Source organism: Dreissena polymorpha, chromosome 2 (genome assembly GCF_020536995.1).
Source record: "Dreissena polymorpha isolate Duluth1 chromosome 2, UMN_Dpol_1.0, whole genome shotgun sequence".
NCBI lineage: Eukaryota > Metazoa > Mollusca > Bivalvia > Myida > Dreissenidae > Dreissena > Dreissena polymorpha.
In genome coordinates this window covers 88,388,052-88,404,160 of record NC_068356.1, presented here as the reverse complement: position 1 = coordinate 88,404,160, position 16,109 = coordinate 88,388,052, and the positions used below count along the sequence as shown (strand labels likewise).

Sequence of the window (16,109 nt, the reverse complement as noted above, 5' to 3'; positions counted from 1 at the left end):
AGTCTTAAAAATGCGTCTTATAAGCGAAAGTATACGGTAGTATTTGCTTAGAACACTTTCTATTAGATTGGACATTTATTTTCATTTTTACGACTAGTAAGAATTTCAAGAATTATTATTACAAAAAAATAAAACAAGATGCTTTATTTAACAAGAAACCGTCAGAGACGGGTGATGCTCCCCAAAGTTTTTTTTTGTCACAATATTGCACTATATATTCAGACAAAAGAAAACGTCTTGAGGGCAAAGTAGTTGGGGGACAATCATTTTTTTATAGAAAATTTCAAAGGGCCATAACTCTGTGAAAAATCATCCGATCAGAACCCGCTGATAATATGCACATCTCCTCTTGGTAGTGAAGCTTCCCATAAAGTTTCATTGAATTCCGGTCATTAGTTGCTGAGAAATAGCCCGGACAAAAATAGTGCACGGACGGACAGACAGTCAGACAGACTGACACATGGACAGACGAAGCGGCGACTATATGCTCCCCCCAAAATAAATTTTGGGGGAGCATAATAAATGCAGATAAACCAGATGGATGAATTTTTAGTATTTATAAATTGGCCAATTTGAATAAGTCCACAAGTATATCAATGTCAAGGTAAAAAGGAGGTCAGGTCATGAGTGTGCTGAATGTTGAATGGAAGTATCAGCGCTCATATGTGATGTTGAGAAAAAAGTCAGTTTAGCTTAACCCAAGAATTGTGACCCTCTGAATTACTCCCAATCCAAAAGTTGGTCAATATCAAGGTCAAAATAGGGTTACGTGATGCGGGTGTGTAAATAGCCTTCATAGACAACATCCATCCAAGTATCAAAGCTTTGTACAAAGAAGTTTTGATGTTTGATGAAACATATCATTTTTGATTAACTAAGAATATGGACCTTCTGAATTAGTCTAGGTCAAAAAGAAGGTCAATGTCAAGGTCAAATTGAGGTCAGTTGATGTGAGAGTGTTAACAGCATTCAAAGGCATCATCCCTGCAAGTATGAAAGCTTCACAGAAAAACCTTTCCCACTCGGAAGCAAAGTGAAAATGGTAAGTGCAAACAGCATAAAACCAGAACAGCCTGCGAGTAACTCGCAGTCTGTTCAGATTTTATGCTGTTTGCTGCTCATCAGTATCTAAGGGTTGGAATTGAAGCCTTTAAATCTCGAATCAAGTCTGAAAGGTCTTTAATTAATTTTAACTTTCTAAGGGACTACAAATGTGTAAAAATATGTATCTAAGTGGTAAAGGGTTCAGTTCTAAAGTAAGCAAAAGTCAAGGTCAAAATGAGGTCAGCTAATGTGGATGCATGGATAGTATTAAAAGACATCACCGATGTATCAAAGATTTGAAGAATGCATTATTGGTGTTCTACAAAACATGTCATTTTGTGTTATCCTAGTATGCATGTCCATAAAAACAAGAGCACCGCCTTGCGGGTGCAGAGCGCTCATCTATTTTCTTTTTAAAGGTGAAGGGACTCTCAATTTCAATCACAAAGGAAGGAGGGGTGGAGTGAAGAGGGGTGTATAGTGTGGGTGTGTGGACATTTATTACATTATCTTCCAAAAATGTGGAAAAAAAATGCAAAAACAAAAAATTCGGGGGTGGGGGAGGGGTGGGGGAGAGGGGATTCTTGGGTGCGATGGTTGGACGGTATTTCAAAAATAAAATAATAATAATAAATATTTGTGTATTTTAACCGTTTCAACAACAAAAAAATTGGGGGGGGTGGGGGGGGGGTATAGTGTGAGAGAGTGGTGGTCATTTGTGAGATGATCTTAAAAAAAAAAAAAAAAAAAATTCTGGGGGCCGCGAAATGCAATACACCATAATAGAATTAATACAAATAATTAAATGCATACTCATAACAAAATATAAACACCACTTAATTTGCAACATACTTAACACAATGAAAACGTTCAGTCTATAAAAGCCATCACAAGTCTTATAAATGTTTCACTTTTTTTCACTTCACTTCCAGGGGATAAAGTTTCGTAATTGGTCTGCTTGTCAATTTATTTCCAACTCGTATTTTTGCTGATCTCACCAGTCCATCGTTTCCCTTGACCACCTCCTCGACGACAGCTAGCTTCCAGGTACTACGTGGTGTTTCGTCGTGGACTTGCACAACACTACCAACCGAAATACACTGTTCGTTTTTTCCACTATTTTGTAGAGCTTCGATGGTAGTCTCGTATTGTAACATGTCATCTTCTTCTTTCGCTTCTGCCAATTTTTCAATAAATCGCTCAATGATTTTCTTTAAACCGAGACGCTGGCTCAGTTGCTTTTCTTGATCGTTGTTTTTCGTCATGGTTTTCGTCACGGCACCAAAATATGTAGGCGGATACGCGTTGTGATAAGAATAATATAAGGAGCGAAATCCAGGTTCAACCTTTACTTGCAATGCATAATATAAACAAAATATAACGGGTGTGACGTCACGACGGAAAAGCGTGCGTGAACGTCACGTAACAAATTGCGCGTTAAATGCCAACGTTACGAAATCCCAACATTACTTTAGAAGTAAAGTGGATCGAAACACAAAATTTAACCATATATTCAAAGTTACTAAGTCAAACAAGCGGGCCATGATGGTCCTGAATCGCTCACCTGACTCATTAAGATCAGATGAAAACTATGACCTCTATTGTCTACACAATGTTTTTCTATGATTTGACCTAGTGACCTAGTTCCTGACTCTAGATGACCCAAATACAATCCCAATCCAGATTTCATCAAGATAAACATTCTGACCACAGTTCATAAATATTGGATGAAAACTGTGACCTCTATTGTCAACACAAGGTTTTTCTATTTATTTGACCTAGATTTTTACCCCAGATGACCCAAATACAATCCCACCCAGATTTCATCAAGAATTCTGACCAAATTTCATAAAGGTTGGATGAAAACTGTGATCTCTAATGTCTACACAAGGTTTTTCTATTATTTGACCTAGTGACCTAGTTTTTGACCCCAGATGACCCAAATAAAATCCCAATCCAGATTTCATCAAGATAAACATTCTGACCAAATTTCATAAAGATTGGATGAAAATTGTGACCTCTATTGTCTACAGAAGGTTGTTCTATTATTTGACCTAGTGACCTTGTTTTTGACCCCAGATGACCCAAATACAATCCCAAACCAGATTTCATCAAGATAAACATTTTGACCAAATTTCATCAAGATTGGATGCAAACTGTGACCTCTACTGTCTACACAAACAAATTGTTGATGGACGGACGCACGGACACACGCAGGCACGCACAACGGACGCCGGACATCACACGATCACATAAGCTCACCGTGTCACTTCATGACAGGTGACCTAAAAATATGTGTCGGAGATAAACATGAACAGTTGTGGTTAAAATCCCATAGAAACAAGGGCTGTTTGTAAAACATGCATGCCCCCCTATATGGGCTATAAGTTGTAGTAGCAGCCATTGTGTGAATACGTTTTTTGTCACTGTGAATGGTGGTGGTGGTGATGGTGGTGTAGTAGTAGTAGTAGTAGTAGTAGTAGTAGTAGTAGTAGTAGTAGTAGTAGTAGTAGTAGTAGTAGTAGTAGTAGCAGTAGTAGTAATAGTAGTTGTAGTAGTAGTAATAGTAGTTGTAGTAGTAGTAGTAGAGTAGTGATAGTAGTAGTAAAGTGTAGTAGTCGTCGTAGTAGTAGTCGTAGTACTAGTACAGTTAGTAGTAGTAAGTAGTCAGTAGTAGTCGTAGTCGTTCGTGTGTCGTAGTCGTAGTAGTAGTCGTCGTCTTCGTAGTCGTCGTCGTCGTCGTCTTAGTCGTCGTCGTCGCGTCGTCGCCGTCGTCCGTCGTCTCGTGCACGTCTGCTAGTCGTATAGTAGTAGTACGTATAGTAGTAGTAGTAGTAGTCAGTAGCAGTAGCTAGCAGCATTACCAGTAAATATGGGGCTCATTTACAGGTCAGATTTGGAATCTCTGCTGTAAATGAGATTTTGAATGAATAAAGGGAGGCAAATCTGTAATAAAAAAGAACATGCATAAACCGTTTTGTTTCCCTTGTTTGAACCATGCTAAATCCTTAACAAGTTTGGAAAGAAGAATTGGATGAAAAATTTGGACTTTATTGCATAAACACCATTTTCTCAATTCAAGGGGAGGTAATTCTGTACTTCATGGACCAATAATGCTCATTTTTTGTAGGGTTCGTGTCCTCATTGATATAAAGACACTGTGCAAATTTGGAAAAGATCGGACAAAAAATGTGGAAGATTTTTGAAAGTTTTCACAAAATAGGCAAAAACGAATAAACATGCAAAGTTCAACGAGCTCCTGCGGCCATGTTTTTTGACGAATCAAATTTCTTTGAACAACTTTTTCAGGGGAGCCTTCAAAGATCATCCCTGTGAAATGTTTTGAAAATCTGATGAGCGGTTTCTGACAAGAAGATTTTTTAAGGTTTTTACCATATATGGTCATGGCGGCCATTTTGGTTATGTGATCAAATTTTTTTTAACAATTCTTTTGTCCCATGACCTAGGGATGCTCCACATGAAATTTAGTTGAAATTGGCTCAATGGTTTAGTAGAAGAAGATGTTTACAAATTGTTTACAGACAGACGGACTGACGGACGGACAGACGGACGCCGGACGCTGAGTGATCACAATAGCTCACCCCGAGCTATCGCTCAGGTGAGCTAAAAAGGGCCATAATTCCATAAAAATGACAACCAGAGTTATGCAACTTGTCCTTTTACTGTACCCTTATGATAGTTTGCCAGTGTTCCAAGTATGAAAGCAATATCTATGATACTTTAGGGGTAAAGTGGACCAAAACACAAAACTTAACCAAATTTTCAATTTTCTAAGTATAAAGGGCCCATAATTCTGTCCAAATGCCAGTCAGAGTTACATAACTTTGCCTGCACAGTCCCCTTATGATAGTTAATAAGTGTTGCAAGTATGAAAGCAATAGCTTTGATACTGTAGGAAAAAAGTGGACCTAAACACAAAACTTAACCAAATTTTCAATTTTTTTAAGTATAAAAAGGGCACATAATTCTGTCAAAATGCCAGTCAGAGTTACATAACTTTGCCTGCACAGTCCCCTTATGATAGTTAGTAAGTGTTGCAAGTATGAAAGCAATAGCTTTGATACTTAAGGAATAAAATGGACCTAAACACAAAACTTAACCAAAATTTTCAATTTTCTAAGTATAAAAAGGGCACATAATTCTGTCAAAATGCACGCCAGAGTTATCTAACTTTGCCTGCCCAGTCCCCTAATGATAGTAAGTAAGTGTACCAAGTTTTAATGCAATAGCATTGATACTTTCTGAGAAAAATGGACCTAAACGCAAAACTTAACCGGACACCGACGCCAACGCCGACGCCAAGGTGATGACAATAGCTCATAATTTTTTTTCAAAAAATAGATGAGCTAAAAATGATGGACAGACAGGTAGACAGGCCTTTTTCCCTCCTTGCGACAGTAGATCAGTGTGCATAAAAAAATTATTACATTCAATATTTGAAAATGAATTTCCTGGCTTGAGTCCATTTACAATACTTAAAGAATAAAGATGGAAAATAAGTGTTTCTTATTTCGTGCTGCTTTTTACATAGTTGTAACCTCCCAAACATGAGAAAATTTTCACGATGGCCAGATGTGATTGTGTGCCCAGATTTCATGATGTTGTATGCACAAACTTTCCAGTGATTATATGTAAATTGTTAATGCTTGCTAAATCCTTTAATTAAACTGTCGCTGTAAGGGCCACATAGTGTAACACAATTGTTAACATTTTCACATTGCTTTGGACACAGAAAAATGTCAATGCCAAACTTCAATTTTTTACAGCAAAAAATGTCAATACACTTATTTATTTACTTTGGCATTTAATTCAGACTTAATATCACAACCACATATTTGTTTTTTAACTTATATTTAAAGCTAATTTTAAGTTTAATTTAAAATATATAGGTCAGCTTTAATGTAAATGACTCCATGGATTTAGAGACCATTATTTTGATAAGAAGGAACCTAAGTTTGATGCTTAAAACTGTTGCAGTATGTATGCAGTAATAATTGTTTGTATTGGGAAATATTGCGTACTTTTGTTTACTTTAAAATGTTAATGATATATTCTTACAAAAACTTTAAAATTGACTGAAAAAGTGATTTCGGTATTATATTTTCTAAGGTTCAACTTAATATAGAGCTGGATTTGGAGATAATTGACATGTTAACTTGTTAATTTTTTTTTAATTTTTAGGTCCCATTTGGTAAAAACGTATACTTTTTTCCATTGGGAATGGGTCCCCCTATCGGACCCAAATTTGAACAAAAAAAAAACAATGTTTCACTTCTATCTTTGTTTGTATACTTGCATTACCATATTTGCTTTGATATTCTTGCAAAGGAAGTTGTTTGTAATGTTCCTATCATTTCTGAGAATCTCATATCTGATAGTTTCCAGACAATTGTATCAGGGACATCCCAAGACACTTTGAACTAATTAATAATTAATACCACAAAAATCATATGATAGATATTATCTTCGATCAGCTATTAAGACATCATCATAATTACAGCACACACTCATTTAACATTTGCATTTCTAGAATTTCTACTAATACCGTAATTACTTTTTGGACACTCAAGTTTTCAGACAACCTCCTTTTTTAGCAAAAATAATTATTTTTTGTGGCTATTAATTTTCTGACATTCAGGTTTTCATCCATAATTAATGACTTTTAATTTTCTGACAAAATAATTATTTTACCACGCTATTCTACAGACTTCGGCCTCGTTTTTGCTTATCTTGTGACTCTTCGGTCATGGATTTTTCCAACCGGATTAAGATCATAAAACATGGAAGATGCAGCCTGATGGCAATGGGCAATTACATTTGCATACGTGGAAAAATAACCATGTATTCCGGTAGAAAATAATGGATTTAACCAACAGCATTTAAAACAGTGTTGTCCTATTAAAGAAACAGAACCTTTTCTGTATATACTTTTTTGTTCTATATCATTTCTGGCAAGAAATAGCAATGCTGTGAAGTTTTTTCTATTTTTTAAAAGCAGAACAAGAAGAAAATTATTGTACATTGAATTATTGCTTTTATTTCAACATAATTATAATTTTCAGACACCTTTAATTTTGTTTTTAAATTTTCCAATACCTGATATTTTTAAATATTTTTCTTATATAAATTTTCGGACATGAATTTTTTATATTATTTTTAAGTGACTGAAAACGCAGAGTAATTAGGGTAAGCATAATGGCTTCTTGTTCTGGGGTTCCATTTTATATATATATATATATATATATATATATATATATATATATATATATATATATATATATATATATATATAGTCTTAAGGAATACTGCAGTAACAAATGTGCATAAGATGCTGTATGCTTTTTGCTTCTGAACAAATTAAGGCCATATTAAGATAGTTCCCAATTTCAAGAACATTTAATGACGCCAGGGGTGACAAAATCAATTGTCCGTAATACTGTTTGTCCTACTATATGAAAGGAAAAGTGAAAATCTGACTGGTATAATTGCTTAAAGAACAAGTTTCAAATAGAATTTTCACAGACAATTAAGCCATAGCTGAATGAAAATAAATTGTCTATTCGCTATTTTGTATTAAATATTGTTTCATCTGAAACTGTACTAATTTTATTTTTTATTCAAAAATAATAATAATTATAAATTAAATAATTATAATGATAACAAGAGCTGTCACCATAGGATGAATTATGCCCCCGAAAAACGCTTTTTCAAAACCTAATGCATATTTCGAAACCTAAACGCGGACCCTAAGTTCAAGGTCAAGGTCAAAGGGGTCAAAATTTGTGTGCGTATGGAAAGGCCTTGTCCATATACACATGCTTACCAAATATGAAGGTTACATCTGAAGCGACATAGAAGTTATGAGCATTTTTCAAAACCTAAACGCAAAGTGTGACGGAAAGACAGACGGACAGACGGACAGACAGACAGACGGACTGTGCGATCACTATATGTCCACCTTCGGGGGCATAAAAACAACTTTACTTTATATACTTAAGTTTAAATTATATGTAAAGCTCTAAACAAATTAGAATATTGTGAGCCATTTCCTTGCTTACTTTTTATTTCCCATGTTTACAGGGAGATGAATCTTTCAAGCTTATTTGCATTTATATAAGCTGTCACCCTCAGACATAATTAAAGAAGAATTTTGCATTCCCCTGGGCTAACTATTCATTAGTTATACCAGCACAAACACAATGAATACAAGAAGACACACACCACCAATCACATACAAATACACTATATATATGAAAGATATAAGAACACATCAGTGATTTGTATAAAGAGAAATATGTATAAAATTTAATATAATAGAGGTTTGAGTTTAAAGCTATTGTATCTGACTTACAAAATGTTATGCATATAGAACAGTTCCACTGCAAATGTTATGTACATAAAACAGTTTCACCCAAAATGTTATGTAAATGGAGTAGTTTCACTTGAAATGTTATGTAAATAGAATAGTTTCACTAGAAATGTAATGTTAATAGAATAGTTTCACTAGAAATGTTATATAAATAGAAGTCTCACTAGAAATATTATGCATATAAAACAGTTTCACAATCAATCAATGTAATACAAACTTAATAATTTCATCATAAACTCTCTACATCTCTGTAGTTGGATTGTCTGCAAGCAGTTTAATACACAGACCCCAACCTCTCTTTCATGTTTGGACTTTAGGACAAACACATCAGTTTCAATAGAGAGAGCTGAGGAAGTTAATACTTCACATTCTCCTCAATACTCACCAATCCCAGCATCCAATTTCAGCTACAAATTTTATTAAATGTATTGAGGGACAAGTCCTGGTGTGTTTATAATAGTTAACCATATAAAACCTTGGCTATGCATTTAGTTTGAAGTTGTGGTATTTTACCACTTTCCTTGTTTGGTATTATATATATGAAAACCTTGTCATTTTACCATGATAATGTTGATTGTTAACCATATTTGACATGTTTAACCACACTTCGTTTGTTGTTTTAACACTCATCATATTCAAATCATGTCATAATAATATGTGTCTTGTTCTGAGAAAACTGGGCTAAATTCATGTGCATAAAGTGTCGTCACAGATTAGCCTGTGCAGTCCGCACAGGCTAATCAGGGACGACACTTTCCGCCTAAACTTGATTTTCGGTAAGGAGGGACTTCCTTGAAACTAAAAATACCATTAAAGCGGAAAGTGTCGTCCCTGATTAGCCTGTGCGGATTGCACAGGCTAATCTGGGACGACACTTTACGCACATTCATTAAGCCCAATTTTCTCAGAACAAGACATATTATTATTTTGATCAATGTGCATTAGGGGTTATTCGACCAAATTCCGCCATTTACCTTAACTGCAAAATAAAAGCCATACTCAGCTCTATAAATCTAACCATATTTCATTTTCTGTATTAAATCATAGTGCTTCATTTGCTATTTAACAATATTCAGCCCATTGTACAAAATTGTAGTTTCATAATAAGTCAATACCACATACTCATGGTATACTCCAACAAGACTATTGCCAAGCAATAAAAGTCCCCTACCGGCTCCACCATTGTCAAAAATTCCCCTATTGTCAGAATTGTTTTTGTATTTGTTGCCATAGCAACCAGAATTTTTGACGTAGGAACAAAATGAAATGACGTGCATAATGTCCATATTGCCATCTATCCATGTTCCATGTTTCATGAAAAAATATTAAGAACGTTTTAAGTTATCGCAGGATCCAGAAAAAAACACCATTTTCAGCAGTATTTCTAGTCTATTTGTTGCCATAGCAACCAGAAATTTCGACGTAGGAACAAAATGAAATGACGTGCATAATGTTCATATTGCCATCTATCCATGTTTCAAGTTTCATGAAAAAATATTAAGAACTTTGAAAGTTATCGCAGGATCCAGAAAACAACCATTTTCAGCATTATTTCTAGTCTATTTGTTGCCATAGCAACCACAATTTTAGACGTAGGGACAAAATGAAATGACGTGCATAATGTCCATATTGCCATTTATCCACGTTTCAAGTTTCATGAAAAAATATTAAGAACTTTTAAAGTTATCGCAGGATCCAGAAAAAATCGCCATTTTCAGCAGTATTTCTAATCTATTTGTTGCCATAGCAACCAGAATTCTTGACGTATGAACAAAATGAAATGACGCAAGTCCATATTGCCATCTGTCAATGTTTCAAGTTGCATGAAAAATATGAAGAACTTTGAAAGTTATCGCAGGATACAGAAAACCGCCATTTTCATCAGTATTTCTAGTCTATTTGTTGCCATAGCAACCAGAATTCTTGACGTATGAACAAAATGAAATGACGTGCATAATGTCCATATTGCCATCTATCCATGTTTCAAGTTTCATGGAAAAATATTAAGAACTTTTAAAGTTATCGCAGGATCCAGAAAACCGCCATTTTCAGCAGTATTTCTAGTCTATTTGTTGCCATAGCAACCAGAATTCTTGACGTAGGAACAAAATGAAATGACGTGCATAATGTCCATATTGCCAGCTGTCCATGTTTCAAGTTGCATGAAAAAATATGAAGAACTTTGAAAGTTATCGCAGGATCCAGAAAAATGCTATTTTCAGCAGTATTTCTAGTCTATTTGTTGCCATAGCAACCAGAATTCTTGGCGTAGGAACAAAATGAAATGACGTGCATCATGTCCATATTGCCATCTGTCCATGTTTCAAGTTGCATGAAAAAATATGAAGAACTTTGAAAGTTATTGCAGGATCCAGAAAACCGCCATTTTCAGCAGTATTTCTAGTCCATTTGTTGTCATAGCAACCAGAATTCTTGACGTAGGAACAAAATGAAATGACGTGCATAATGTCCATATTGCCATCTGTCCATGTATCAAGTTGCATGGAAAAATATGAAGAACTTCGAAAGTTATCGCAGGATCCAGAAAACCGCCATTTTCAGCAGTATTTCTAGTCTATTTGTTGCCATTGCAACCAGAATTCTTGACGTAGGAACAAAATGAAATGACGTGCATAATGTCCATTTTGCCATCTATCCATATTTCAAGTTTCATGAAAAAATATTAGGAACTTTTAAAGTTATCGCAGGATCCAGAAAAAACACCATTTTCAGCAGTATTTCTAGTCTATTTGTTGGCATACCAACCAGAATTTTTGACGTATGAACAAAATGAAATGACGTGCATAATGTCCATATTGCCATCTATCCATTTTTCAAGTTTCATGAAAAAATATTAAGAACTTTTAAAGTTATCGCAGGATCCAGAAAAAAACACACCATTTTCAGCAGTATTTCTAGTGTATTTGTTGCCATAGCAACCAGAATTTTTGACGTAGGAACAAAATGAAATGACGTGCATAATGTCCATATTGCCATCTGTCCATATTTCAAGTTTCATGAAAAATGTTAATTCTTTTAAAGTTATGGCAGGATCCAGAAAAGTGTAACAGACGGACAGACACAAAACCTTAAGTCCCCTCCGGTGAAACCGGCAGGGGACTAATTAATGATTGACCCAGAAATTCATTCTGTATCAAATTCATCCCTCAGGTAATTGGCAATTAATCATAGTCAGTACACTCTAATTAGTGGTAGTAATTACCATGTGTACAGAGTCCTAGGTTAGCTTCAATACTTTCTCCTTAAACTTTGTTGAAATCAATTAAATAGGGCTTTTTTGCTTCTTTTGCAAGGATCTTATATATAGGCCCCTTCCCCCAAGTGCAACTCTCCAAAACTAATTTCTTTAAAATCATGCGATTTTCCCGAAATGTCAAGCTACATGTACTTTGGGAATTTTTTCCCCTGTTTCTCAGTTTTGACTTTATTTTTTCCCAAAAAATGGAAGGCCTGGCCCTTTCCCCATATCAAGAAAAAGAATTCTGTAAAACCATCATTATATTACAAAGAATCTATAAACATATTTTTAATTTTTCAAACTAGACTCATAATTATATGTTAACAAAACTTGAGTATGTGCAAAAGTACATGCTGATATTTACGCATTCATTCAATGACATTGACAAGAGGATTGATAAACAACACAATCCAAAATACATTGACACTATTTTGCTTTACATTTATACAGATTTCTTCCTTATTTTATTAAATGAACTAAAAACCAGTCCCAGTAACAACATGTAGCATGTAAAATTTGACCCAATAGATCATTGTAATTCTGAAATTGATTTTAACCCAATTGTTAAAATTAAGAAAATCTAAGATCATGTACCTACCTAGGGAACCTAGAGTTAGCCATACCAGTTATCAATTGAACTGCCTGTATTAAACATAACATGTGAAATGTACTACACACTGCGTGCGCCCTCTGTCAATAACAGGACATAAGATGCTTAGTCCAAAAATAGCATGACTTTTCCAAGGGAGACAACTGTCCTGTCCCATCAAAATATATGCCACATATATAAGTGATGGTTAGTCTCCCCTGAATTATTTTTTTTAATGATACCTCAATAAAATCTATTATCAATACAAGACTTCAATAACAAGTGTCAATCTATACACATAGTTATTCTTCACAATGTTTTACCAGTATATGAAGAATGAACATTTTCTGTTATGAAATAGTACTAAATGTACATAAAGTCCTGTGCATTTATTACTAATGTTAAATATTGAAATCCTTTATAAACTGAACCCAATCCTTTAGGGATCATTTGGGACACTGCTAAAATAATGCTTACAGTGTGATTCTAGTGTTTATAATCTTCAATTACCACAATGAAAGTCTGTATTCCTAAAACTATGATAAAAACAAACCCCACTATTAAATTACCGAAAAGTATGGTAACTATCATTGTAAAAGTATTTTACAATGCATTATCTTAAAATCCAGACAAACATAGCTTAAATGTCATGCTCATGCAAATACTATGTAAATTGGTCCATTATGTTCAATCAGGCTTTGCATAAATACAAATGTACAATGGGTAACTGTATAATCATAAGTTACCATAATGTATTCTTTGTTTAGGCATAACTATATCTACACGAATTGACAACATCTTAATGAAACATTTGTAAAACATGTTACGGTTTAATTATGAATTCATTTGATTTCATGAAATGGAATGCTTGAAGCAAAAATATAGTCACATCATATAATACCTGCAGACTGAAGGGTTTCACAATGGTAGGGATACATTTATAAACATGTACATTTTTTAGGTTGTTCACATTTACCATTATACCGAAAAACTTAATATTGGCACATGTTGCTGTATTTGTGCTTATATTCTAAGCCACATAGCATACTTCTACACCATTTGAACCTGAACATATGGGTAACTCACTTAAAAAAAATAATTTTATGGATGTACATGACATCATAACAAGATCAGGCAAACAAAGTTGGGAGTTTCTGTCATGTATGATTTTTTATTTAGTAATGTAAAATAAATCATGTTCTATGTACATTTTTCTAAAATAAGCATTAAGTCTCACACATAAAAAGGCTTACCTAATTTTTCGTGGGGATTGTGAAGGACTCTTAACCAGTATTTTCTCCTCATTATTGTTATTGTTTGCAGCTGCTTTTGTTCCTAGTGGATTCCCACTGGACTGGTAAATACATGTTAATCCAGAGTCTTTCACAGGTCTTTCACTAACTGGACTCAACATCAGGCTATTTACTGTATTTTCTGATCCACTAAAATAGCCACTACTTCTGTTGGACATACTATCTGAGTCAGAAATGTGTGTATTTTTTTCAAACCCTCGAACCATTGTTTGTATATTGGTAGTTCCAAAGTTTCGATTCAATTTTAATGGCGCTGGACTGGTATTGGTGGTTTTAAAAATACACTTCATTCCGGAATCTTGATAATCGTCCTGAGTAGCAGATGGTGCGCCATTGGTTTCCAGCAATTTTCTGGAAGGAGAGGTTGTACTAGACCCATATCCAAACAGATCAGGCCCGAAATGCACTGCATAGCAGGGTTTATGGCAATATGGGGTCCCCTTGTGCTGAAAAAACAACAATCAGTTTTTATTGATTTGTTTAATGCATAGAGAAGAATGGCCAAATATACAAGACTAAAAAGTAATTTGTTTTTTTCCACTAACAGCTCTTAAAAATTGGGTAGGTAGGTCAACAAAACTTTATTTTTATTGTTAAAATATAGTTTTATTTATGTCTATAGACAAGTTATTTCCCACTTGTATGAGGATATCTCATAACTGGAATGTTCCAGTTTCCATAGTGACATGTCTTTCTTTATATGTAACAATTAATTTTTACATATATTCTATTGTATAAAAAAAAATGACACAATTTAAAGCTCAACCGTGCATACCAATAAGTAAGTGTCTATATAAAGAGTAGCAGAAACAAACAATTTTTTATTGACATCATAGCAATACAGAATTGTCCTGTCTTTGAAAACTTCTTATCAAAAAAAGATTCTGAATACATTAGGTATATACCTTTAAATTGTCACCACATATATGTTTCATTAATGTAACAGTTTGTCTTAAAACAAAACACATAAAAAAAATATGCAATGCTGATCAATATCTGCCTGTTGGATGTCCATAGCTGATATATAGCATATGAAGTATAACAAGACTTCTGCCGGCTGTTTTATTAAACTAAACATAGCTGCAACTCCAGATTAAGTATTATAAAGTCCTATCTAAAGTCTTTAAAAAATTATAGATTTTACACAAATCTTACACATAATATTATTTAACGTATGAATTTGAACCTAAAGTAACTAAAACGACCACAGAAATCAGTAAAGCATAATTGCCTGTCAAATTGTATTAGTATGATACAGAACTATAAAATCAAAATCTAAAAAAAGGATAAAATCAAAATGTGTTTCATAATTTGCGGTACAGAAATAAAACATTGAAATGTGTTATTGAAACACAAAATTTAAACAACCATGCACAGTCTAAAATTAGACAACATTTCACATAATCATGGGTTTAAAACATGCATTACATCTCAAATTACCCATACAATCCCCACAATGGGACAGTATAATGATGTTTGCCAGACAGTATTTTATATGAATATAAATCCTGTTTAAACTGTTGTGAGTGTATTGTATGTTTCATGTTTACCACCCTGTGCTATTTTGTGTATCAAATTATGTGGTGCAGAATTACTGAGCATTTACGCAGAATACTTTGTCCGACAATTAAATTTAGAAAAATAACAGTTTGAAAATATGCCAACAAATAAACTATTTCTGTAAACACTAAAGTTATATCTGAACTGAATCAATACCATACATCAGCACTAATTCATTATTTATTTTACAGGTGATCATGTCCCTGAGGTGTTAGTATGTGACCCTACTGAATGAATTTATATAGCTAAACTGTATGTGTAACTCGCCATGAATGTTTTAAATTAAGAAGCAAAACTACATTAAATGATAGGCAATTGCTTTAAGCTATTTAAAGCATATAGTTAATGAAGATCAGCTAAAAGGGGCTTGCTTTGCTGCATTATCTGCCCTTTTCTGACCAGTCAAAATTTACTTTAAAAACTTATACTGTTACACAGAAATGGCCAGTATGAATATATACTGAAGGCAAACAGATAAAATTGATTCATTATTATCTTCCTTATTTTTTATTAAAATTCAAATGAATGTTGGGATGATTTTAGTTTTAATTTGGTCAAGTGGACCGTCTCCAGTGATTAATTTACCAGTATTAAACAGTCGATCAATGATTTGACCAAATATTGGTTTATATTTTCATGGTAAACAATGGCATATTAACATTGAAATATCCTTAGACATGTTTGTCCAAGAATATTCCTATGTTAATATTTGCCATTAATTAACAGAAAAGCAGATTATTATAGATTGACCCTCAGTTACAACTCGCATTAAATTCTTTGAATTTGAAATTTGTTGAGTTAAAAGTAAAAACTAGTAAAAATGTCAAAGACGCACTTCTTCACTAACAGAAAGGCAAATCAATGTAAGATAGTGTATGTGTGTCGTAAAAATGTGTTTGGCACCCATATTACTTACCAAAATGAACGATATGGAAAAAGTTAGCCACCATACAT

The 16,109-nt window shown here is 33.9% G+C and overlaps 2 protein-coding genes across 2 annotated transcripts in view; both read right to left on the bottom strand.

Moving 5' to 3' along the window:
- The window catches only part of LOC127867957 (folliculin-interacting protein 1-like), a 280,754-nt gene that overhangs the window by 11,494 nt on the left and 253,151 nt on the right, over positions 1–16,109 (bottom strand). The gene's annotated exons all lie outside the window — the stretch shown is intronic.
- LOC127867961 (ras association domain-containing protein 4-like) overlaps positions 1–16,109 on the bottom strand; it is a 58,357-nt gene that overhangs the window by 32,944 nt on the left and 9,304 nt on the right. The window contains exon 3 of the mRNA XM_052409489.1: positions 13,536–14,041. Coding sequence (XP_052265449.1) covers positions 13,536–14,041 — 506 coding nt within the window. The remainder of the gene's footprint in view (positions 1–13,535; positions 14,042–16,109) is intronic.